Source organism: Mercurialis annua, linkage group LG3 (assembly GCF_937616625.2).
Source record: "Mercurialis annua linkage group LG3, ddMerAnnu1.2, whole genome shotgun sequence".
Taxonomy (NCBI): Eukaryota; Viridiplantae; Streptophyta; class Magnoliopsida; order Malpighiales; family Euphorbiaceae; genus Mercurialis; species Mercurialis annua.
Window position 1 is genome coordinate 67328798 of NC_065572.1, and position 24639 is coordinate 67353436.

The following is a 24639-nucleotide window of genomic DNA, read 5'->3' on the forward strand; positions in this document are numbered from 1 at the left end:
AAAAACTAAAACGAAAAATGGTGTAGTGAAAAACAGTAATGATATTTTATAATAATTAGTTATAAATATAAAGTTTCGGAGTGGAAACATATAATTCTGAATTTGAGGGAAGTTGCCCGTGCTTATGTCAAGCATCCAGGATCACAAATTTTGTGTGGTTGAACCTCACATGCCATTGGCTTTTTTAGTGCATAGATTCATCAGTATGTGATAAATTATCTCTAATTAGATTGCATTTTTAATTTGACCCACATGGCACTTGCAATTTCACTACAATTCACTGGTCTTTTGGAAAAACGAAAACTGCAATAAGAGCTTATTAACAACACAATATTATCAAATTTGATTACATTTTTAACTTCTAATCATATAAACCAAACAGGCTCATTTATTTTAAGGTATGTGTTCTTGCTCATTCATCTTCCACCCATCTCAGAAATCGATATGTGATTTATTGATTGAATTTTCATGTCTCTTTCACTTTGGTTGACTGCAACAACGTGTTCTCCTATGTAAAATGCTGGTCGTTTCGGCATCGGCAATTGTTGAACCTCATTTTTTAACATGGACAAAACATCCGACATGATCGGCCTGTCTACCGGACTCTGCTCCACACACAACAATCCTACATTCATACATCTACAAACTTGGTCTTCAGAAGCTGAATTCCTTAAACTCGGTTCAAGAATTTCCAATATTGAGTTGTCTTTCCATAATTCCCATGCCTGAAACACGTTCATAATTCAATATCACAAGAAGTTATAGATATCAATTATCTTGCTCTTGGATTTAAAGACTAAGTAGACTTACATAACCCACAAGGTTGAGCGGACGGTCATGATGATACACATTATGATTCTTCTTACCACTTATGATCTCCAACAACAACACTCCAAAACTGTAAACATCGGATTTGACCGAGAAAATGCCTTCCATGATATATTCTGGAGACATATAACCGCTGCTCAAATTTGAAGAATTTGGTCAACTTAGTTAGTCCGACTTTAGACACGAGGTGCGCAAAAATCGAACCAAATTGTAAAACTGAAAGGAAGTTTGAAAAAATATTCAATTTTGTAAAATCAATTTGGTTCGATTTTAAAAAAAAATTAAAATTCAATTCAATCTAGTTCTATTTGAAGTGTAGAATTTTGACGTACTGGGTTCCAACAACAGTGCAAGTATTTGCTTCTAACTCATTTTGCCTAAAATATCTAGCCAGACCAAAATCAGATATTTTTGGGACAAAATCTTGGTCAAGTAAGATGTTACTTGCTTTGAGATCTCTATGGATAATTCTCAACCTTGAATGATGATGGAGGTAAACCAGACCTTGAGCTATTCCTTTAATTATGTTTAATCTCTTGCTCAAATCCAAATTCACAATCACTATTCAAAACAAGAAGTTAAAGAAAACAGCAATTAGCCAACTAAGTATATAGTTGATCCTCTAATAATTAATGTTTAATAAATTAATAATTCTAATAGTTAATAAAATTTCAGGGAATCAATTTTAATATTACGTCTTATGTAATATTCAACAGATTAATAATTCTAATAATTAATAAATTTTAATCCAATATATATATTAATTATTAAAGAGTCGACTGTAATTTAATTGATCTTGTAATAATCTAAAATCATACCGCTGAAGATGTAAAAATCCAAGCTTTTATTAGGCATATACTCATAGACCAACAATTTGTCTTCTCCTTGGATGCAAAAACCTAGAAGCCTTACAAGGTTCATATGCTGCAATTTAGCAATGAGTATGAGCTCATTTTTGAATTCCACCAGCCCTTGTCCTGATTTACTTGACAGCCTTTTTACTGCTATTTCTTGTCCATCCCTTAATCTCCCCTGATTGAATTTAGAGTTTCGTAGGTATTTTTAAAACAGAAATCAAAGTTTTTTAATTTAAAATTAATTTAAAAAGTTTTAAAAGCTAATTAAGGTTTACTTATATAGTCTATGAGATTTACCTTGTAAACAGGTCCGAAACCACCTTCTCCAAGTTTGTTGCCTGGTGAGAAGCTATTAGTAGCAGCACTGATTGTTGCAGCATCATAGATTTGCAGATTGTAGCTTCTGTTTCCATTGTTTTGAAGCTCATCAATGTCTCTAGCTCTATCATCAGTCATCAGCTCTTTCAGAAATTTCTCTGTTGAAATCCATATCATTAAACAGCTTAGAGTTAGCATTTCACAAATTTCCTTTCAATGGGAATTTCTTATGAGAAAAGTACCTCCTAATTTCAGTTTCCTCCATCTCAAGTACAACCAAGTGGACATGAACGCAGCAATTAGAGCGGTCACTATACCCGTTACGATCCATATCCATGTCCTATCCACTGTGTAGATTATGAAGTTCATAATTTTCTCGACAATGAGCATTGTAGCATGGAAATAATTTTTAAATAATCGAAATGGAAATATGGAAAATGGTGGAAATGATAATATTTACAAAAATATGTTATGATGTATTTCAGAGTTTTAGAAGCATTTTCGTTTTCAAAATACAAGACCTGAGTGCAACATAATAAGTTATGATAAAAGAAAGCAGGAATACTACTCCATATCTAATCACTTACCTTTATGTGGCGGTCCAGGAATGATGATGTAGTAGTCATATAATCGATCTATATCTCCTAGATTTTGGTTAGAATAAGGTCCACCAGTCAGTTGGCAAGATGAGTCGAACGTGAAACCAGTACACTCACAATCATTCCAACATAAGTTCTGGCAATCAACGAAGCTGAGATCATAAGAGTTACTCAGCCAAGACCTGACACTACCAAAGGATTTGGCAAACTTATCGCCATCTCTCCTGCACTTCGGCCCAAATTCCCATTTCTTGCAACCCCTCTCTGTGCTATTTCCATCGCAGACTTCAGTTAAAGGCAAAAGCCCTCCTGCATCTGCTATTATGTTCCCCAAGTCATCAAGAAACCACCTTAAATTATTCATCGGGACTTTATACGGCCTTCCGTTCGTGAGTGTATAAAAGATGTAGTCCTCTTCCTCGTCCGATATATGAGTGAAATTATAGAACGGAAAATCAAAGTTATAAAATGTACCTTCAGGTGTCAATACGCCACTGGTCCAAAATTCAACTCCTCCTCTCTTCCCAATAATCTGGCGTTGAAGAGGGTCCCATTCTAGAGTAAAACCTCCAGGTATCGGATTATATTCAGTTCGCCATGACCTAAGCATCCATTTCTTTCCTGTCCTTTTATTCACACCCAATTTCATTCTGGGTAAAAGGGTATCTGTGGGATCATCGAAGCTTTGCCACAATATCTCTCCGGAGCTGACTTTTTTCAGCACGAAATTTCCATTATTTTGCAGGATGGCTTTTACATTGTTTGCCTTGGACGACGCAGATCCTACATATAATGTTTTAATCTGTTTCCCATCGTTCTGGATAATTTTCAACATTCCAGTTCCATTATCAAGCGTAAGAACTCCTGGATTTTCCAAAACACGGTCTTCTCTGTTGGCTAACCAGAGAGGGTGATCAATTGGCAAGAAGAACTGACTGGGAGCAGGACTTGTGTAGTTCAAAACCAAGTAACTGCCCGAGAAACCTAAAGTGAAGAGCCCGTTTGCAGAAACAAGGCGATCTCTTGCATTAAGCACTTGGCCTTGGTGAAGAGTATCGATAGTCAAAGAGCTAGAGAAGATAAACAAGAAAAAGGTTATAAGCCAGAGATATTGAACTAGGATTCGTTTGCAAGCCATCGTTCTGATCAGACTCAGAAACTTGCAAAGCTATTGTGCTTATGATTAAGTCAGACGGGTCATCTTCACTCACTGGGCTTTATTGCAATACATCCACATGATTTTGTTCAACATTTCCACACGCTAAAATTCCAAGAAAATGTACACCGTTGTGTTTGACTTTTCTCCTTTTCTGAAAATTCTTTCAGAAACTTCTCCCTCAAATGGAGATCAAAGTATATGAAAATTGATACACGTAGAAAACTCTCTGAGGTTGCCTCAAGCGGTCTTCCTACATCGAGAACAGAAAAGCTCAAAGAATTTCAGGCTGGTGTTGCTTTCGGTGTTATCTTTATTTCTTTCACCATCTTTAATCAAGAATTCCTTAACTAACGATAATGCTTCACGGGCATTGTCATTTTGTACGTAACTAATACTCATAGACGTCAAATTCACAATATTTCTTTGAGTAATTTCGTCGAACAGTATTCGTGCGTCGCATAATTGGCCACATTTTGAGTAGACAGTAATCAAAGCTGATGATACAAAGAGGTCCGATCCGAATCTCAAAATGAATGCATGTAAATGGGTTTGTTCCCCCGATTCCCCGAGTAAAGATCAAACAGAGAGGTCGAACTTTCGCGACAAAGAGAAAGCTCAAAAAGTGACGAACTTTTTAAAATAAGACGTTGGTGAATTGGTTATAATTATATTAAGCAAAATAATCGGCAGACAGATATAATTTTACTAAACGAATTAGAGCGTTGCCACATCTGCTAACCAGGCCAGTGGGGGCCTAGCCTAGATGGTTAAGACATCTCCATATGTTTCGAAAGATCATGAATTCGATCTATTTTCGTAACTAACAACTAACAAAACAAGACTCTAAAAATTGTATTCTATGTTTAGAAAAAAGAAAAAAACATCTGCTATTAGGGGCATATATGCGCCCTTTTTTTTTTAAATTACGTGGGTGTTTGGTTCATCTTTTCGGTGGAACTTTTAGCTTTTACTTTTCAAAAAGCTCCATAAAAGTGTTTGGTGAGATTTTCTTAAGAGTTTTTTGGAGCTTTTTGAACCTCAAAAAACTGCTGTTTGAAAAACTCCATTTTGTAGCTTTTTACCAACAGCTGATAGCTGTTTCAACATTTTTAATTATTTTGACAAAATTACCCGCATTATAATATACCCTATTTTTAATATATAAAATTATTTAAATTATTTTTAAATACTCTAATCATTTATAAATTATTTAAAATTATTTTATTTTTATTAAAACAACTATAATTTAATAATTTTTTTAAATGAATCATAAATTTATCAAAAAAAAATCTAAATAAATTTAAACTAAATATTGGCTTTTTATATAAAAATAATTATTAATATTTTTATTAAATATTATATAAAATAATATATTTATAGTTTAATAAATAAAAACAAAAATTATGCCCTTTACGGTCATTTTACATATAAACAGTAGTAGCTAATCAAATCTCACCAAACACGTATGATCTATCAGCTAACAGCTATCAGCAACATCTACCAGCTATAAGAAACAGCTGAACCAAAATATAAATTTTATTTTAATTTGTTGAAAAAGAGGCAAATATGTTTTAGGGAGGGCGGCATACAAGTAAGCCTTTTTTGAATTTTAGATATCACTTTGTTCGCTGGAAAAACTTCCAAACTCAAATCTTTGAATTTGATAATGGGAACTGTTTCGGTTTGATGCTTTAATCGAAAACTCGAATTTCAATCAGGTCACACAAAAAAACAATAGTAACCAACTAAACTAAAATTATCAGTATCGCTCCGGAGGTTAAGGAACCTAAGCAGGATTGATTTCAAACTACTCCTAAGTTAAGGTTTTAATCCGGAGATTAAGATAGAAAAACCTGAGCTTTGATTTGTGTTTTTTGATGAAATTGTGTAATGCCTTTATTAATCTGAAAAAATAACTATTTATAGGGACAAATCCCCTAATAATAGGAAAAAGAAAACAACTAAGATTCAATGACTTAACTAAATTCTAACCTGATAAGACTAAAAGTCTTTGACTCGGCTAATAAAAAAACAATAATAAAAATGGCTATTATGGGCCCAATCTCAATTCAACCCGCTATGCTCCATTCTAACTGGCAGCCCATTGTCTTAAAGTCTATTTTTGGGCTGGTGTAAACAATGCCCCCCACGTCTTTTTAGCTGAATGTCAAGTAAGATGAAGAGACGTAATTTTTAGTGAGACATTTTTATTTCTCGACGAGATCGGCATGTTTGGGCTTATTTTATGCCTTGTGGATCGGAATAAACATCTATTTCTGCTTTTTTGATCGACATGTTTTGCCGAAGTTTATTTAATTTTCTTGTTCAAAACAGCTAGTAACAAGATTATGCTCACAGCAATCTTAAGTAAAGATGTCGATCTTTGCACGAAACACTCTTGTTTGGCCGATCATTGCGTTTTATCACAAGTGTGAACAACCAATGATCGGCCGCCGATCGATCAACAAGATTATGCTCACAACAATCTTAATTAAAGATGTCGATCTTTGCACAAAACACTCTTATTTGGCCGATCATTGCGTTTTATCACAAGTGTGAACAACCAATGATCGGCCGCCGATCGATCAACAAGATTATGCTCACAACAATCTTAATTAAAGATGTCGATCTTTGCACAAAACACTCTTGTTTGGCTGATCGTTCAACAAGATTATGCTCACAACAATCTTAATTAAAGATGTCGATCTTTGCACAAAATACTCTTATTTGGCCGATCGTTGCGTTTTATCACAAGTGTGAACAACCAATGATCGACCGCCGATCGATCAACAAGATTATGCTCACAACAATCTTAATTAAAGATGTCGATCTTTGCACAAAACACTCTTGTTTGGTCGATCATTGCGTTTTATCACAAGTGTGAACAACCAATGATTGGCCGCCGATCGATCAACAAGATTATGCTTACATTAATCTTAAGTAAAGATGTCGATCTTTGCACAAAACGCTCTTGTTTGGTCGATCATTGCGTTTTATCACAAGTGTGAACAACCAATGCTCGGCTGCCGATCGATCAACAAGATTATGCTCACAACAATCTTAAGTAAAGATGTCGATCGTTGCACAACACACTCTTGTTTGGCCGATCATTGCATTTTATCACAAGTGTGAACAACTAATGATCGGCCGTCGATCGATCAACAAGATTATGCTCACAACAATCTTAAGTAAAGATGTCGATCGTTGCACAACACACTCTTGTTTGGCCGATCATTGCGTTTTATCACAAGTGTGAACAACCAATGATCGGCCGCTGATCGATCAACAAGATTATGCTGACAACACTCTTAAGTTAATATGTCGATCTTTGCACGAAACACTCATATAGGGTCTTGCTCGTAAATGCATTTCGTTGATCGTATCGCACCATTTTCGGGAAGTATGCAAACTTTCTCCCTGATCGACTTGTATTTACTAATCATCAGATTTTTGCATTATGGATGATCGGCTCTTGCCCCCGAGTGTGACTGTCACTGGCGGATCAGATTTTGGCTTGAAAGTTTTTGAATGTTGATGGCACACATATTGCTCCGTCTTGAAACATGTTTTGCACATTGGGCAACGTACTTCATAAATTCTCTCAAACATTGTTCTCCTGTATTTACCGTTCTTGACATCCGTGATGGGTAAACCATTGTTGGCGATCATGGTCGTCGTACCATTTTTGAAGATCGCAGTAGGTGTAACCTTGTGTGCGACCATGGCAGGTGTGTTTTTTCTGAGAACCAGAGTTTTCTTAGGCTGATCTTCAACCGGAGTTTTCTTAGGCCAAATCATGTATAGTTAGGAAATCAACACGTGATAGTGTGAGGCGAGTGGGAGGTAGGTTGCAGACATAATCATTTGTCTCCTTCCATGCACTTGGTTCGGATGCTTGACTATGCGGTCGTCGTCCCAGCGGGGGTGCGTCGATCCCCTTTTGCAGCTGAAACTCGACGGTCGTTGTTACAACGGAGGGTACGTCGGTCCCCTTTTGCGGTTGTAACCCTGACTTGTCGCCTTTTGTCATGATCTATTCCAAATCTGTGTTTGAATCGCGTGACGATGTGCAGCCTACTTTGGATTGGACTCGGCTACTTCGGATTGGACTCGGCAAAAAGTATATGATCGACAAGAATACCGTCATATTGTGATTTTGTGAAAAACCATAATCTTGAACACCATGTTTCCGAAATAATCAAATACCTTACTAGCGGAACAAAGTGATCAGGTCTCACTAGCGAACTAAAATGATCACGTCTCACTAGCAGAACGCCGAATGAGCTTACTCCATTCTTCATCTTTTCGATCGGCGATATCAAATTACTTGTTCCTTGACATCCATATACACCAAGTCGGCCTTGCCCCCAGCGTCTTGATTTGTTCTTAAAAATGAGTCATATGCCTTATCGCCTTTTTGACAATCTGATCTCACATAAAGGCGCGACAAAATATACTTGATAATCTGATCTCCTTTGTAAAGATGATCACCATTATATCGGACCGATCTTCAAGCAGTCGTCCCGCCAATGAACTCGAATGCTGATCTCCTTCTCCGTTTTGGATTAGATCGGCCAAATACCTCGACGAGGTGATCTCCAGTGTTTTGATCACATCGACCAAATGATTCAGAGAGATGATTTCCTCCGGCTTTTTGATCAGATCGACCGAACGATTCGGCGAGGTGATCTACTCCGACATTTGGATTAGATCGGCCAAATACCTCAACGAGGTGATCTCCAGTGTTTTGATCAGATCGGCCAAATGGCTCGATGAGCTGATCTCTTTCGGTGTCTGGATTTGATCCACCAAATGATCGGCCACACCATACTTCATGTGTTTTGAAGCATTATTGTGATCAACTGCACCATTATGTATATGGCTTGAAGCATTATTATGATTTTCCACACAATACTCCATGTGTCTCACATCATTTCTGTGATCTGCAGCACCGTACTTCATACCAGATCGATTGATCGGTTGCGTCTGATCGGCAGTTCCTCTTTGCAAGCCGATCCGTGCTGGTGTGTAGCCAAGATCAACCATCTTGATGGTAGTCTCGGCGATGTTTTGTCGAGCCATGACTTTTGACATAATATCGTTTATGCTTAATAGGCTTCTTCCTATGTCCGACCTGATCTCTCTTTGAACAGTCATTTTTTTTGTCAAGTACGGTCTTCATGGCTCTCGCTAATTGGTCTCCTTCATAATATCTTGGCCGATTTTCATGCGTGATCTTATTCCTCATGGTTATGGAATCGGCCATTGATAATGTTGAAGGATTTGGGGATAGGAAACGATTATCGTCACTCGAATCGTCATCTTCGAATTGGTTGAAATTTTTGACTTTGAGATCGACCGATTTCCCTTCTGTGGGAGGTATAGTAGTTCCCTCGTGCGACAGTTGGTTCTTGTCTCTCTTGGTCATGATCGCTTCCAAATCAGAGTCTAAATCTCATGGCGTATCGCTTCCTTCGAATAAGCGTGATCGACTCATTGAGCGTGTATATCTTTTAGCTCTTTAATACCGATTTTTGTGCTAACCATAAACATGTCCCCAGTGGAGTCGCCAAAAGATGTTCGCTGGAAAAACTTCCAAACTCAAATCTTTGAATTTGATAATGGGAACTGTTTCGGTTTGATGCTTTAATTGAAAACTCGAATTTCAATCAGGTCACACAAAAGAACAATAGTAACCAACTAAACTAAAATTATCAGTATCGCTCCGGAGGTTGAGGAACCTAAGCAGGATTGATTTCAAACTACTCCTAAGTTAAGGTTTTAATCCGGAGATTAAGATAGAAAAGCCTGAGCTTTGATTTGTGTTTTTTGATGAAATTGTGTAGTGCCTTTATTAATCTGAAAAAATAACTATTTATAGGGACAAATCCCCTAATAATAGGAAAAAGAAAACAACTAAGATTTAATTATTTAACTAAATTCTAACCTGATAAGACTAAAAGTCTTTGACTCGGCTAATAAAAAAACAATAATAAAAATGGCTATTATGGGTCTAATCTCAATTCAGCCCGCTATGCTCCATTCTAACTGGCAGCCCATTGTCTTAAAGTCTATTTTTGGGCTGGTGTAAACACACTTATACTCCTGTCGTTTTAAAATGAGAACACAATCAAACTTCTTTCTAATGTCACGTCATTAATTTTTAAAGAAACAAATCCGCATGACTCTTCTATTTAAAAAAGGATAAATACGCCCCGAGGTATATAGCAAAGAACAACTAGAAGACTCTTATTGAATTTCAAGCTCATTTATCCGTCTAATGTTTAGAAATTAAGCCACTCAAGCCCCTCCCTGTAACACTGTTAATAAATCATAAACTAACCCTAGCCCTAACTCTAATCTTGATCTCTCCACAATCCATACCTAAATTACTGCAATAACAGCACATGACTATCAAATTTGATTACATTTTTATCAAGCCAAACAGGCTTAATTCAACATATTCAACTGTCAGGTCATTCATCTTCCATCCATCTCAGAAATTGATACGTAATTAATTGATTCAGTTTTCATGTCTCTTTCACTTTTGTTGACTGCAACAATGTGTTCTCCCATATAAAATGCTGGTTGTTTCGGCATCGGCAATTGTTGAACCTCACTGGTTAACATGGACAAAACATCTGACATGATCGGCCTGTCTAGCGGACTCTGCTCCACACATAGCAGCCCTATATTGATATATCTCCGAATTTGATCTTCAGAAGCTGAAATTCTTAAACTTGGTTCAACTATTTCCAGTACTGAGTTGTCTTTCCATAGTTCCCATGCCTGAAACACATTCATGATTCAATAACATAAACATATTAAAGACATGCACTTAGATTTAAAGACTAAGCATACTTACATAACCCACAAGGTTGAGCGGACGGTCATGATGATACACATTATGATTCTTCTTACCGCTTATGATCTCTAATAATAACACTCCAAAACTGTAAACATCAGATTTGACAGAGAAAATGCCTTCCATGAGATATTCTGGAGACATGTAGCCACTGGACAAATACAAAGAATTTGGTTAACTTAGTTAGTCCGAGTTTAGACACGATTGCTAATCAAAGATGTGACTTATTGTTTTCGCATACCGGGTTCCAACAAGAATGCTTGTATTTGCTTCAAATTCATTTTGCCTGAAATATCTCGCTAGACCAAAATCGGATATTTTGGGGACCATATCTTGGTCAAGTAAGATGTTACTTGCTTTAAGATCTCTGTGGACAATTCTCAATCTTGAATACTTATGGAGGTAAACCAGACCTTGAGCTATTCCATCAATTATGTTAAATCGCTTGCTCCAGTCCAACATCTCTCTCTTTGATTGGTCTGTTAGTATTCGAAACAACAAGTCAAAGAAGAACATGCAATTATCCAAATAAGTTAAGCAGAGGAAAGTTCATACCACCAAAGATGAAAAAATCCAAGCTTTTATTAGGCAAATACTCATAAACCAACATTTTGTCTTTTCCTTGGATGCAAAAACCTAGAAGCCTTACAAGATTCATATGCTGCAGTTTAGCAATGAGTATGAGCTCATTTTTGAATTCCACTAGCCCTTGTCTTGACTCACTTGACAGCCTCTTTACTGCTATTTCTTGTCCTTCCCTTAATCTCCCCTAATTCAATTTTCAGATAAGTGGTTTTAAATATCTAATCTATGCAGCAGCAAAACAAACACCCCGAAATGGGAAACAAAGAAATATAACATTTCTACAAAAATACATTTTCAAAAGTTCTCTCAGAAACGAAAATGTAGGATTCGAAAAGAAACAGTGAAACATAGAACTCGGAAATGAAACACACAAATGTACAATTCGAAAACAAAATAACAAGATGTAGGATTTGATAAGTTTTCACAGGACATGATATCTAATACTTATATAGTTCATGAAATTTACCTTATAAACAGGTCCGAAACCACCTTCTCCAAGTTTGTTGCCCGAAGAGAAACTGTTAGTAGCAGCAGAGATTGTTGCAGCATCATAGATCTGTAGATTGTAGCCTCTGTTTCCATTGTTCTGAAGCTCATCTATGTCCTTTGCTCTATCATCAGTCATCAGCTCTTTCAGAAACTTCTCTATTGAAATCCATATCATTAAATAAATCAGACTTGGCAATTCACGAATTTCGTTTCAATTTAAACTTGTTATGGGAAAAGTACCTTCTAATTTCAGTCTCCTCCATCTCAAGTACAACCAAGTGAACATGAAAGCAGCAATCAGAGCCATCCCTATACTCGTTATGATCCATACCCATGTCCTGTCCACTGTGTAGATTATGAAGTCCATAATTTTGACAATGATGAACAGAACAATAAATCATCAGAATGGTAAATACCAAAAATGGTGGAAAGGATAGATTTCAAAAATACGTGATAAAGAATTTCACAATTCTGGAAGCATTTTCGTTTTCAAAATACAAGACCGGAGAAATTTCCCTGCAACACGATTAGTTATGACAGAAGAAGGCAAGAATAGTGGTATAGTTCTCCTTACCTTTATGTGGCGGCCCAGGAATGATGATGTAGTGGTTTAGTTCTCCTTCTTTTAAATTCTGGTTATAAAAAGGTCCATCATTCAGTTGGCAATTAGTGTAACTGATACTACCCTGGTCGAACCTGAATCCACTGCAGTCACAATTATTCCAACACAAGTTCTGGCAATCAATGAAGCTGAGATTCTTATATTCATTCAGCTCAGACATAAAACTACCAGCTAATATGGCAAACTTATCCCCATCTCTCCGGCACTCAGGCCCAAATTCCCATTTCTTGCACCCCATCTCTGTGCTATTTCCATCACAGGCTTCAGAATCTAAATAGAAAACTCTTCCTGCATCTTCTAGTATGTTCCCCAAGTCATCAAGAAACCACCTCGAATAAATCCTTCGGTCTACAGGCGTCAATTCATGGGAAAAGAGTGTGTAAAAGATGTAATCCTCTTTCTCGTTCGATATATGAGTGAAATTATAGTTTCGATGCAAATAGTCTAAAATACTCAAGTTATCGAACCTGCTTTCAAGTGTCAATGATACGCCACTGGTCCAAAATTCAACTCCTTCTCTCTTCACAATAATCTGGCGTTGAGTAGGGTCCCATTCTAGGGTAAAACCCCCAGGTATTGGATTATATTCAGTTAGCCATGACCTAAGTAGCCATTTCTTTCCTGTTCTTTTATTCACACCCAATTTCATTCCGGGCAAAAGGGTGTCCGTTGGATCATCAAAGCTTTGCCACAATATCTCCCCGGAGTTGACTTCTTTCAACACAAAATTTCCGTTATTTTGCAGGATGGCCCTTACGTGGTTTGGCTTGGACGATGCAGATCCCGAGTATAATGTTTTAATCTGTTTCCCGTCTTTCTGGGCAACTTTCAACGCTCCAGTTCCATTATCAAGTGTAAGAACTCCTGAATTTTCAAGAACAGGGTCTTCTCTGTTGGCTAACCAGAGAGGGTGATTAATAAGCATGCTCTCATTAGTAGCTGTGTAGTTCAAAACCAAGTAACTACCCAAGAAACCTAAAGTGAAGCGCCCGTTTGCAGAAACAAGATGATCTGCAGCATTAAGCTTATGGCCTTGGCTAAGAGTGTCGTTAGTTAAAGAGTAGGAGAGGCTGGACAAGAAGAAGAAGATCATAAGCCAGAGGATTCTTTTGCAGACCATTGTTCTGAAACTTGAGAAGCTATTGTCGGAACCCCGCACTCAAATCCCGCATCGAAATAGTATGATTAAGTCAGGCAGGTTCTCTTCACTAAGCTTTATTGCATAGTATCCATATGCCAAGGTTCCAAGAAAATGCACTATGTTTGACCTTTTGACTGTCTCTGAAAATATGATCTTTCACATGTCAATATTTCATTTTAGTATTCAACCATCACATGCTAATCTGAATTTTTAATTCGATGCAGTAGTTTCTGACAAAGTGCCATACCTAATTCAATCAAATGAATCCCATATCTAATTATTCTATGATTGTTTTTTTCGATTTTAGTTTAAAATAAGACAAAACTTTCAAATTATTTTATTTTAATGGCCATCTTGAGATCAAATTATGCATATGTGAGATCAGTATTTCATTTGTCATCAACTCATATTTATGTGTTTAGTGATCATAATTCCTTTCTATTACAAAAAAATAAAATTGAAGTTTAGTCATCAGAATATAACATATCCTTCCATGACCAAAGTAAATTAATCCAAAACTTTAATAACTACTTAAATCAATTATCTGATTTCTCTCAACTACTCAAATTGGGATCCAAAATCTATAAAGACCTTATTCATAATAAAAAAACAAAATTCCAATAAAATACCAAACGTTTATGGCTTACGTCAATTATAATTAAATTTTTAAAAATCAGCACGGTTAGTTTGTTTTATAGCATATTTGGTATTTTTTGTAGTCATTTTTTGAATTAAATCGATTTTTCGCAAACATGTCCGCCACGTCACTACTAGCTCAGCGAATCGCTAACATCCTAATCCAACCAAACCACATAATAACTCAACCGAAATCAAACTCAATCTTTAAATCAAATTAATTAATTAAATTGTTATATAATTAATATATATATATATATAAATAAATAATTAATATTTTCTAATTAACTTAAATAAACCTAAATTTAAATCAAACAAATTTATTTAGTGAATTTATTAGAATCAAATTAATTAATTAAATTGTTATATAATTAATATATATATATATAAATAAATAAATAAATAATTAATATTTTCTAATTAACTTAAATAAACCTAAATTTAAATCAAACAAATTTATTTAGTGAATCTATTAGAATCAAATTAATTAATTAAATTGTTATATAATTAATATATATATATATATATATATATATATATAAATAATTAATATTTTCTAATTAACTTAAATAAACCTAAATTTAAATCAAACAAATTTATTTAGTGAATTTATTAGAATCAAATTAAATTCTAATTATTTTAGATTTTATTTCAAGACTTCATATTTATCCAGAGATAAAATGCATTCTGAAATTTATGACTCTGCCATCCTCTTACACTCCAGCCACCACTCTGGTCATCTCTGTTTGTCTACCTCGTCTTCTCCAAGATGAACCCAGAAGAAGAAGAACCCAGTCTAGTTGGATTCGTATTATCCAATGGTCTTCTCGTCTAGTTGGAGAAGACGATCTGTTCGAACTCGAGTTCAGCTTGGCCCAACTCGAACATGGCTTGGGCCATTTACACCCCTACCCTCACCTGAATACATGTACAACAGCCTATAATCTCTTTCATTTCTACTCATCTCTGCCACACTCAAACACAGTGAATGAATCAAGTAATCAGTACAATGAGGTTTCTAATTTAATAAAGAGTGAATGAATCAAGTAATCAAAGTTCAAATGACAATACAAAAATTAAAACAAAAAACACAAATTAAGTTTAACTTACTCTTATTCATAAAAAAAAAAAAGTTCGACTTACTTTCCTTCAAAATAAGCTCTGGTATGAGCGTCTTCTCCAATCTCTAGACCAACATGAGAAGACCTATTAGCATCCAAATTAAACTCTCCAGAATACAACGCATCCCATTTCATATTGCAAATAATATCGTCTTTTATGAACGGACAAATTCAAACAGAATTCTTTTATTGAAGATTTTAATGATTAAATTATTAAAAAGAATAACCATGTTTCAAATTCATTATAATTTTATTGTTCGATATAATTCATAAGTTTTATTGAATATTTTTACCTAATATTACAGATAAAAGAATTAAACAAACTAAATTCGTAAATATTTGCTTTGCTGTATAGCAATAATATTAAGGTCATGTTTGATTTATGAAATAAGTGCGGAATGAATAACTATTTCGTATAGAACAACAATTCTTTACTTTGGTTCATGGAATAGGTATTCTGTAGAATTGCTATTACATGATTTTGTGGAATAAGTATTTTTCTCAAAAACTAAAAAAAAAATTATGGCTAATAATCATCAACGGTCCTCGACCTTTGCCCTAAGCTTCCGTAAACCCCTTATACTTTCAAAAGCTTCCCTAAAGCCCCCAACCTTTATGGCGGCGCTCATTCACGGTCCTTATGGACGAAAACACCCTTAAGCGCCGTCTTTTTTTGGCGGCTACAATTCTAAAAAAAAAAAGACGGCGCTACGTGTCATTTGACATGTGGCAAAATATCTAAAAAAAAAAATTAAAAAACTCAAAACATCCTTACAACTATTAAAATTTAATTAAAATAAAAAATCAACCAAATCAACCATTTCAAACCACTGAATCATCGAAACCGAACCCGCCTCCGGTCATCTTCTCAGGTGAGAAAACGACCAAGCTCGTCGTCTTCTCACCTGAGAAGACGACCGTCTTCTTAGATCTGCAGCTCGTCTTCTCAGGGGGAAGACGAGCTGCTGCTCGTCTTCTCCATTAGCAACTGGTCTTCTCCACATCTGTTCTTAGAGAATAGATGTGTATCTGTTCTCCAAGAACAGATTTCAGATCTGTTTTTGGAAAACAAATCTGAATCTGTTCTCCAAAAACAGATTCTGATGGGTCGGCGGCGGGCGGTGGGTGCGGTGAGTGGTTTGGGTTGGCGGGCGGTTGTAAATGGATTGACCGTGGGTTGGGTTTGATTAAGTAAATTTGATTTGGTTTAATTTTTTAGGGGGTATTTTGAGTGTTTTAATTTTGTTTTGACATTAAATGACGTATCAATTGACATGTGGCGCCACTTTTTTTTTTTTTAAAGGACAGCCGCTAAAAACAAAAGGGTAGTTTCGTCTATAAGGGCCGTGAATGGCGTCGTCACAAAGGTTGGGGGGTTTAGGGAAACTTTTGAAAGTATAAAGGATTTAGGGAAGTTTAGAGTAAAAGTCGAGAACCATCGATGATTATTAGCCATTTTTTATGGAATAGTTATCCTATTCTATATTGTTACATTTCATGAAGCAAACATCCCCTAAATGTTTTTTCAAGCATGATTTTCCGTAGCAATACATTGATTGAGTTGAAGACCAATTTAAAAATTCGCTAGTACTATTTCACATTGTTTATAAATTTTTTTATATATAGGCTAATAATCACCCATGGTCCCTTAACTTTGGGGTACGGGCACTAAATCTTCTGATGTTTAAAAACGGCGCTAAACCCCCTGATATTTGTGGCGGCGCTCACAAAAACCCTTTTGCTCCAAATATGACAAAAATACCCCTGGCGCCGTTTTTTAAAAAATTAAAAAAAATTAAAAAAATTAAAAAAAATTAAAAAAAATTCGGATATATTTAAAAAAAAATTAAAAAATTATTATTATTTTTAATTTTTTGAAAAAGATAGTATTTTTGTACTATTAATAACATTAACATCTAATTAGTATATAAGTTAAAAATGAAGAATTGTTTTAAACTCTTTTTCAAATAAAAAGAGTATAATTTAATGCTTTTGGTTAGAGATGAAACATAAAAACTCAAAATTGGATACAAATGGTGTTTTTATAAGGTCAGGGTATAAATGAAAAAAAAATGCAAGGTGGAATTTTTTTAAGAAATTAAGCCTTATTTTATCTATTTTAGTGTCTGAACTTGTTTGTTTTATTTATTTGAGTGTCAGAACTTATTTGAGTGTCTGAACTTGTTTGTTTTATTCATTTAAAGTGAAAAACTAGTTGAAATACACTTAAAATAATTTCAAACAATTCACATTTTTAGATTTTTCTATAACAATTAAGTCTAATTTACATTTTACTAATCGTATATTAAAAGTTTTTATTACATTTTGAACGTTTTAATTAGACTGTAATAATTAACACATTCACAATTCAATAAATACATTCAATATACGATTAGTGTAAAATGTAAATTAGATTTAATTGTTATAGAAAGATGTAAAAATATAAATTTAATTTAATTCAATATAAAACGTTTAGTATTATTTATAAATTTAAATTAACAAATAATTTTTTATTTAAAATATATTTATATTTAAAAAAAAATTAAAAAATATAATTGAGCCCGATTTGGAGAATTTTCTCCCAATCAGTGCAGAGAATCATTAATTCCTTGCACTGGATTTAAAGTAACTCACAGAAAGCTTCTGCGAGTTATTTTATATCCTACATGGCTTCCTGTTGGCTGGCCAGCATGGAGCCATGTGTGTAACCCGCAGAACAGTTCTGCGAGTTACACAAACTCGTAGAATTGTTCTGCAAGTTGCATGGGAAAAGGCACAAATTGCAAATTTTATCCATGTACATGCTAAGTAGAAAATATCTGCTAATTTTTTGGTCAAATGGAGCATTAACCCAGCTAATTAATTAGGAGGGGAGGAGTGGAAGGTGAATCATTCTTTCTTTCATCATACGAGAGTTGAAATCAATTACCCAATTTTAGGATGTAGACAAATTCAACTTCAATTAAAAATACAAATGTTATGATAAATGTCTTTTATATCCATACAAGATTTCAATAATTTTAAATTTATCCATATCTATACTGTGGTTTGGTGTTTATGAGGAGGGGATCTTTTTCAGCCTCCATTACGAAATCATCATCCAATTTTATTGATGCTATGCTCAGATCGGTAGATGGGTTTGAGTTGGTTGAAGGAGTGGTCAAACATTATGTCAAATCGGATGCGTTAGTGGCTATTTTAACGATGTTAAAAGTCCGAATTCGGTTGAAGGGGAGGTGTAGTTGATGATTGCATCTTTTTAGCAAAGCAGTGATTTAATTTTTATTTTATCTTTGTAAGGCGATCTGCGAATCAAGCAGCGTACGTGTTAGCGCGTCATGTTCGTTCCTTATCAGGTCATCGGGATTGGTATCCGGACTATCCTAAATATCTTACAAATGTAACTGCTTTGAAATCTTATTAATGATATTGTTGATTTAAAAAAAAAAGTCAAAAAAGAATAAATGAAAAAAAATAGTGTCCATCAAAAATTCAAAACTTAACAAAGGGCAAAGTTATATATACATCCTTCAACATTTTATGAATGGTTATTCATATTTTTAAAGTCTAAATTGACTCAATCCAATCTCTAAAAATATAAAATAGGTATAAATAGGTTTTTTTCTAACGAAAAACAAACCGAGTTAATATGAAGGTCTTACTTGGCCACCGACTTTCCCCTAATTAAAATTTAAAGACAATTTTTCATTTTTTATTTACATCTTTTAAAAAAATAATAGTAATTAATAACAAAATATTTTTAAAACAATATATCAAAATAAAAATAAAACTAATAAAATACACTTATTTTATAAAAATTTATAAAAATTAAGATATTATATTTAATATATATATATATATATATATATATATATATATATATATATATATAACGAGTCATACAAATATCAAGATGAGTAATTTTTTAAAATAAAATCTAATAATTTAAATATAAAAAAAATAAAAAAAATCATCAAATAAGAATAATAATAATAATAATAATTATATATAATGAGATATAAATGTCGCAGCGTAGTGGAAAGGAAGGGGCAAATAAAATTACAACACTAGACTTTAATAACGAACAAAGGATCACTTTCACCCCTGAACTTGCGCCAAAGTATCAAAAAAGTCCAAAGCTGGAAAACCGGATCACTTATACCCTGAACTTGTGTAAACCGGCTCAAAAAGCCCCTTGTGCTGATGTGGCACCTTAATTGGAGAGTGGGCTTTTAATTAATATTTTTTATCCTAATTAATTTCAATTAAATCCTAATTAATTGCAATTAAAACCTAATAAATTACAATTAATCCCTAATTAATTCAGGGGCCTTTTTAGCCTTTTTATCAATTTTTTTTATTTTTATTTTCGTTCCGGCGAGGAGGAGGAGGAGCCTCCTCGCCGGAACTTTTCTTAACAGATCCTCAGGCGAGGATCTGTCAACAGATTCTCGCGCGCGAGGATCTGTTGAAGAACAGATCCTCCGGCGAGGATCTGTCAAAATCCTCGCTGGAGGATCTGTTCTTGAACAGATCCTCACCTGAGGATCTGTGATCCGCGGGTCTGGAAGAACAGACCCGCGGGTCTGTATTTTAAAAAAAAATTAATTTTTTTATGTATGTTAAAAAATTAGGGTTAATTTGTTAATATTTTAATATTGGGGGTTAATTAGTTAATTCAAATTTTAAAATTTGGGGATTAATTTGTTATATATTGAAAATTAGAGGGTTAATTTGTTGTTTTAGATTTTAGAATAGTAGGGATTAAATTGTACTTTTTTAATTATTAGGTCTTAATTTGTAATGTTTAAAAAAAATAGGAACATTTTAAACTTTTTTCTATCAAAAACCACCCTAGGCAACAAAACCACTATGAAAAACCGGTGAGTGTAGTACACTCTCTTAGGTGAGAGTGGGGAGGGGGATTTTTGATAGGGGTGGGCATGGACCGGTTAACCGGTCCATGAGGGTAATTTGTAAACCGGTCCATTATAATACGGTTTTTAAAATTAAAAACCTAAACCTAAAATTTTAAACGGTTAACCGGTAAATCGGTTAACCATAAAAAACGGTTTTGTTTTTCGGTTTTGCGGTTTTTAACCATATAACCATTAAAAAAATTAAAGACAAAAAAAGATAAAATTTTAATTCTATTTGATTTTTATAGCAAACAAAAAAAACTATAGAAATTCAAATTATATTAAAAAAATAAAAATCTAAACTATCTTATGAATAGGTAAGTCAATGCAAATATTTAAAACTATTATTATTTACTAATAATTTATGAGTAATATTAAAGCTAGATTTATATTTTTTGAATTGTTTGTGATGTTGTTCACGTCCATTTATGTTAAATAATTATTTTAATAAGGAAAACAATTTTTTTAAAATATTTTCATATATAAATTCTCCTAAAATATATAAATATTCCTAAATAAAATATCTATCATATATTTTTATATTTAGATTTCATTGTGTGTATATTATAAAATCCATATTATTTTTATAGATCATAAAATATATTTTATTAATTATTAAAAATATATGAATATATATTATATAAACTGGTTAACCGGTTAACCATGGTTTTTAAAAATCCAAAACCTAAACCTAAACCATTAACCATGAAAATTAAAAATCAAAACCTAAACCTAAACAGTTGGACCGGTTAACCATATTTTTCGGTTCGGTTTTCCGATTTCGGTTCGGTTATCGGTTTGACCGGTTTTTTTGCCCACCCCTAGTTTTTGACCCGTTTTACACAAGTTCAGGGTATAAGTGATCCCTTTTTCCAGCTTTGGACTTTTTTGATACTTTGACGCAAGTTTGGGGGTGAAAGTGATCCTTTATCTGTTATTTGAGATTCAATAAAATTTGTAAGCTACCAAGTGAAATTATATAGAATGTGACCAATTCAAGAAGCAGAGTCAAGAGAAGAGTCTTGTCTTCAGGAAGTAAGGTTACAATTATTAAAGAACAAAGGATCACTTTCACCCCTGAACTTGCGTCAAAATATCAAAAAAGTCCAAAGCTGGAAAACCGGATCACTTATACCCTGAACTTGTGTAAACCGGCTCAAAAAGCCCCTTGTGCTGATGTGGCACCTTAATTGGAGAGTGGGCTTTTAATTAATATTTTTTATCCTAATTAATTTCAATTAAATCCTAATTAATTGCAATTAAAACCTAATAAATTACAATTAATCCCTAATTAATTCAGGGGCCTTTTTAGCCTTTTTATCAATTTTTTTTATTTTTTTTTTCGTTCCGGCGAGGAGGAGGAGGAGCCTCCTCGCCGGAACTTTTCTTAACAGATCCTCAGGCGAGGATCTGTTCTTGACAGATCCTCGCGCGGATCTGTCAACAGATCCTCGCGCGCGAGGATCTGTTGAAGAACAGATCCTCCGGCGAGGATCTGTTGAAGAACAGATCCTCCGGCGAGGATCTGTCAAGATCCTCGCTGGAGGATCTGTTCACAGATCCTCCGGCGAGGATCTGTACAGATCCTCGCTGGAGGATCTGTTGAAGAACAGATCCTCACCTGAGGATCTGTGATCCGCGGGTCTGTATTTTAAAAAAAAAATTAAAAAAAAAATAATTTTTTTTATGTATGTTAAAAAATTAGGGTTAATTTGTTAATATTTTAATATTGGGGGTTTATTAGTTAATTCAAATTTTAAAATTTGGGGATTAATTTGTTATATATTGAAAATTAGAGGGTTAATTTGTTGTTTTAGATTTTAGAATAATAGGGATTAAATTGTACTTTTTTAATTATTAGGTCTTAATTTGTAATGTTTAAAAAAATAGGAACATTTTAAATTTTTTTTATCAAAAACCATCCTAGGCAACAAAACCACTATGAAAAACCGGTGAGTGTAGTACACTCTCTTAGGTGAGAGTGGGGAGGGGGGTTTTTGACCCGTTTTACACAAGTTCAGGGTATAAGTGATCCCTTTTTCCAGCTTTGGACTTTTTTGATACTTTGACGCAAGTTCGGGGTGAAAGTGATCCTTTATTCCTTTAATAACTATAAAAGTTACAGATCTTAGGTACAATTTATATTAAGTTATATATGTTATAAGAACTTTACTTTTGATAGGATTACTCTATAATATAGAAAATTACAGAATTAGGTACAATTTATATTAAATAATAAATATTATAAAAAATTTATAGGTTTAATCCATAATAACTACACACTATTGGTGCAGACGTTGTAAAATATTTCTTAATTTTAGGTTAGAATTAGTAAGATTTTTACGTAACTAACAACGTGTCTCCAAAGTAATAGCTTACATGCATCTTTTAATTCTAATTTGCAAGTCTTTTAATATAATATTTAATAATTTAATTAGTACTTAAATTAAATAGCGGGTCATATAATTATCATTTACATGCGTAATACATTAAAATAAAAAATTATTCATAGCAATTTATAAACAATTAAAGTATTTTATTTTATATTTTACTTATTATCAAATATATAATGGGTCATGTAAATGCCGCTCACGTGCGTAGCACGTGGCCGAAACGCTGGTATATTAAAACACCGATGGGGGGAGGGACAATGCACATTCACATTAATGTTTTTATATTATTTTATAAAATATACTTATTAATTAAAAAACTATTGAGATAATGATTAGAGTTAGAGTGTTAATTAACTAAAATAAATTACTTATAATACTATCTTTAAAACAATTGTATAGAGTACTAATTAAAATAGACTAATCTAAATATTTAATAATTATTATTTAATCATCTAGAATTCTAGTTAAGATAAACTATTTATAATAAATTATTATTTTAATAATTAGAGTTCGAGTACTAACTAAAATAAACTACTTATGATATTATTTTAAAATGTCTAGAATTCTAATTCGTATAAACCACTTCTAATAAATTATTATTTTATATTTTTTATAAACTAGTGTTGCTTTATGTGTTTCACACGTGGCTCGTAGTGTGACTCGTCAAATAATTATATTTATTATGAATTAGAAAAATTATATTTATGTTTAATTAATAATTATTTTATAATTACAAATTGTGTTTAAATATAAAATATCAAATAATAATTAAAATATTAGTTAATTAGGAATACTTTATCTTATTTATGGAGAATATAAATAGAAAATATCAAATAATAATAAAATAGTAATTTATTAGTAGTAGTTTATCTTAATTAAAATTGTAATTGATTAAATAACAATAAAAATAAAAATTATTAAATAAGTTAGTTTATCTTAATTAGTACTCTAGCAATTATCTTGACATAGTATTGTATAGTTTATTTAAGTTAGTACTCTAACTCTAATAATTATCTTAATAGATTTTTAAATAATAATTATATTTAATGAATTAAAAGGATATTAGCGTAAATGTGCCTGTCCCTCTCCCTCATCCGTACTTTTATATATATATATATAGGTAAGATACTATTCTTAATAAATATAAAGGAAAAGGTACAAAAATAATTCTCATGTATACCCCGTGTTTTTTATTGGCACCTCATGTATTTTGGATCTTAAGAATAAACCTAATGTTGTGAATAAGTATAAAAAAAAGGTCAAATGTCGTAAAAAGGCCAAACCTTTTATAAAAGTTTCACAAAAGTGATCTTTTAATTTTGTCAATTTTGGCCAAAAACTGATTATTTGGTTTCACAAAAATCTCGACCTTTCAATTTTGTCGATTTTGGTCAAAAATGGATTTTTTTTTTGATAAGCCCATCCGGTTTCCAAGGCTTCGCCCTGACTAATCCGAATCCGACCCGTGTCGCGCACCTGGCATGGTGGGTGAGTCTTCCAGTGGGAATTTTTTGCATTCACAAGGACTCGAACCCGAGACCTTGCTTAAGCGATATCAAGCCGCTTATCACTTGGACCAACTCCCATTGGTCAAAAATGGATTATTTGATTTCACAAAAGTCCTGACATTTCAATATATGTGCATGCCACGTAGGCGCCACATAGGCAAATTGAAATCAAATTGAGAATTAGTCACAATTGAAACCAAATAATCTATTTTTGACTAAAATCGACAAAATTGAAAGGTCGGAACTTTTATGAAACATTCATAAAAGGTTTGACCTTTTACGACAGTTGGTCTAAAAAAAACACAACAAATTAAGGAAAGTTTATCTTGCTGTCAGTGGCGGAACCAGGATTTGTTTCCAGCCCGGGCTAAAACGATAGGTTATAATTAATATATAAATATTATTTAATTAAATTAATTATAATAAAAAATAAAAAAAACTACAATTTCTTAAAGTAAATCTAAAGTAAAGGGTTTTTAACTTTAAAAATACATAGCCAATTTAATATTTCAAATAAGCAATCAATATTCTATATAATTTATTGTACCAACGTGAGATATTATTTTAATATTCTAATAATAAATATATTCATAATTTAA

The 24639-nt window shown here is 33.2% G+C and overlaps 2 protein-coding genes across 4 annotated transcripts; both read right to left on the bottom strand.

The window, feature by feature from the left end:
• Positions 1–206: 206 nt before the first annotated feature.
• On the bottom strand, positions 207–4527 carry LOC126671400 (G-type lectin S-receptor-like serine/threonine-protein kinase CES101). Of its 3 annotated transcripts, none has more exons than XM_056105267.1 (7): positions 2591–4527; positions 2246–2350; positions 1983–2161; positions 1647–1860; positions 1305–1389; positions 811–961; positions 207–725 (listed from the first exon to the last, which is right to left on the bottom strand). In XM_056105267.1, exons 1-7 carry the CDS (start codon positions 3738–3740, stop codon positions 417–419), a joined length of 2193 nt encoding a protein of 730 aa, XP_055961242.1. In that variant the 5' UTR covers positions 3741–4527; the 3' UTR covers positions 207–416. The 3 variants fall into 3 exon arrangements, with proteins under 3 accessions (XP_055961242.1, XP_050221124.1, XP_050221125.1); XM_050365167.2 differs by having other exon boundaries at positions 1161–1389; positions 2591–4525; XM_050365168.2 differs by lacking the exon at positions 2246–2350 and having other exon boundaries at positions 1161–1389.
• A 5457-nt stretch (positions 4528–9984) lies between these two features.
• On the bottom strand, positions 9985–13649 carry LOC126671403 (G-type lectin S-receptor-like serine/threonine-protein kinase CES101). Its single transcript, XM_050365170.1, has 7 exons — positions 12275–13649; positions 11941–12045; positions 11678–11856; positions 11182–11395; positions 10868–11105; positions 10627–10777; positions 9985–10550 (listed from the first exon to the last, which is right to left on the bottom strand). Exons 1-7 carry the CDS (start codon positions 13440–13442, stop codon positions 10242–10244), a joined length of 2364 nt encoding a protein of 787 aa, XP_050221127.1. The 5' UTR covers positions 13443–13649; the 3' UTR covers positions 9985–10241.
• Between the last annotated feature and the right edge of the window lie 10990 nt (positions 13650–24639).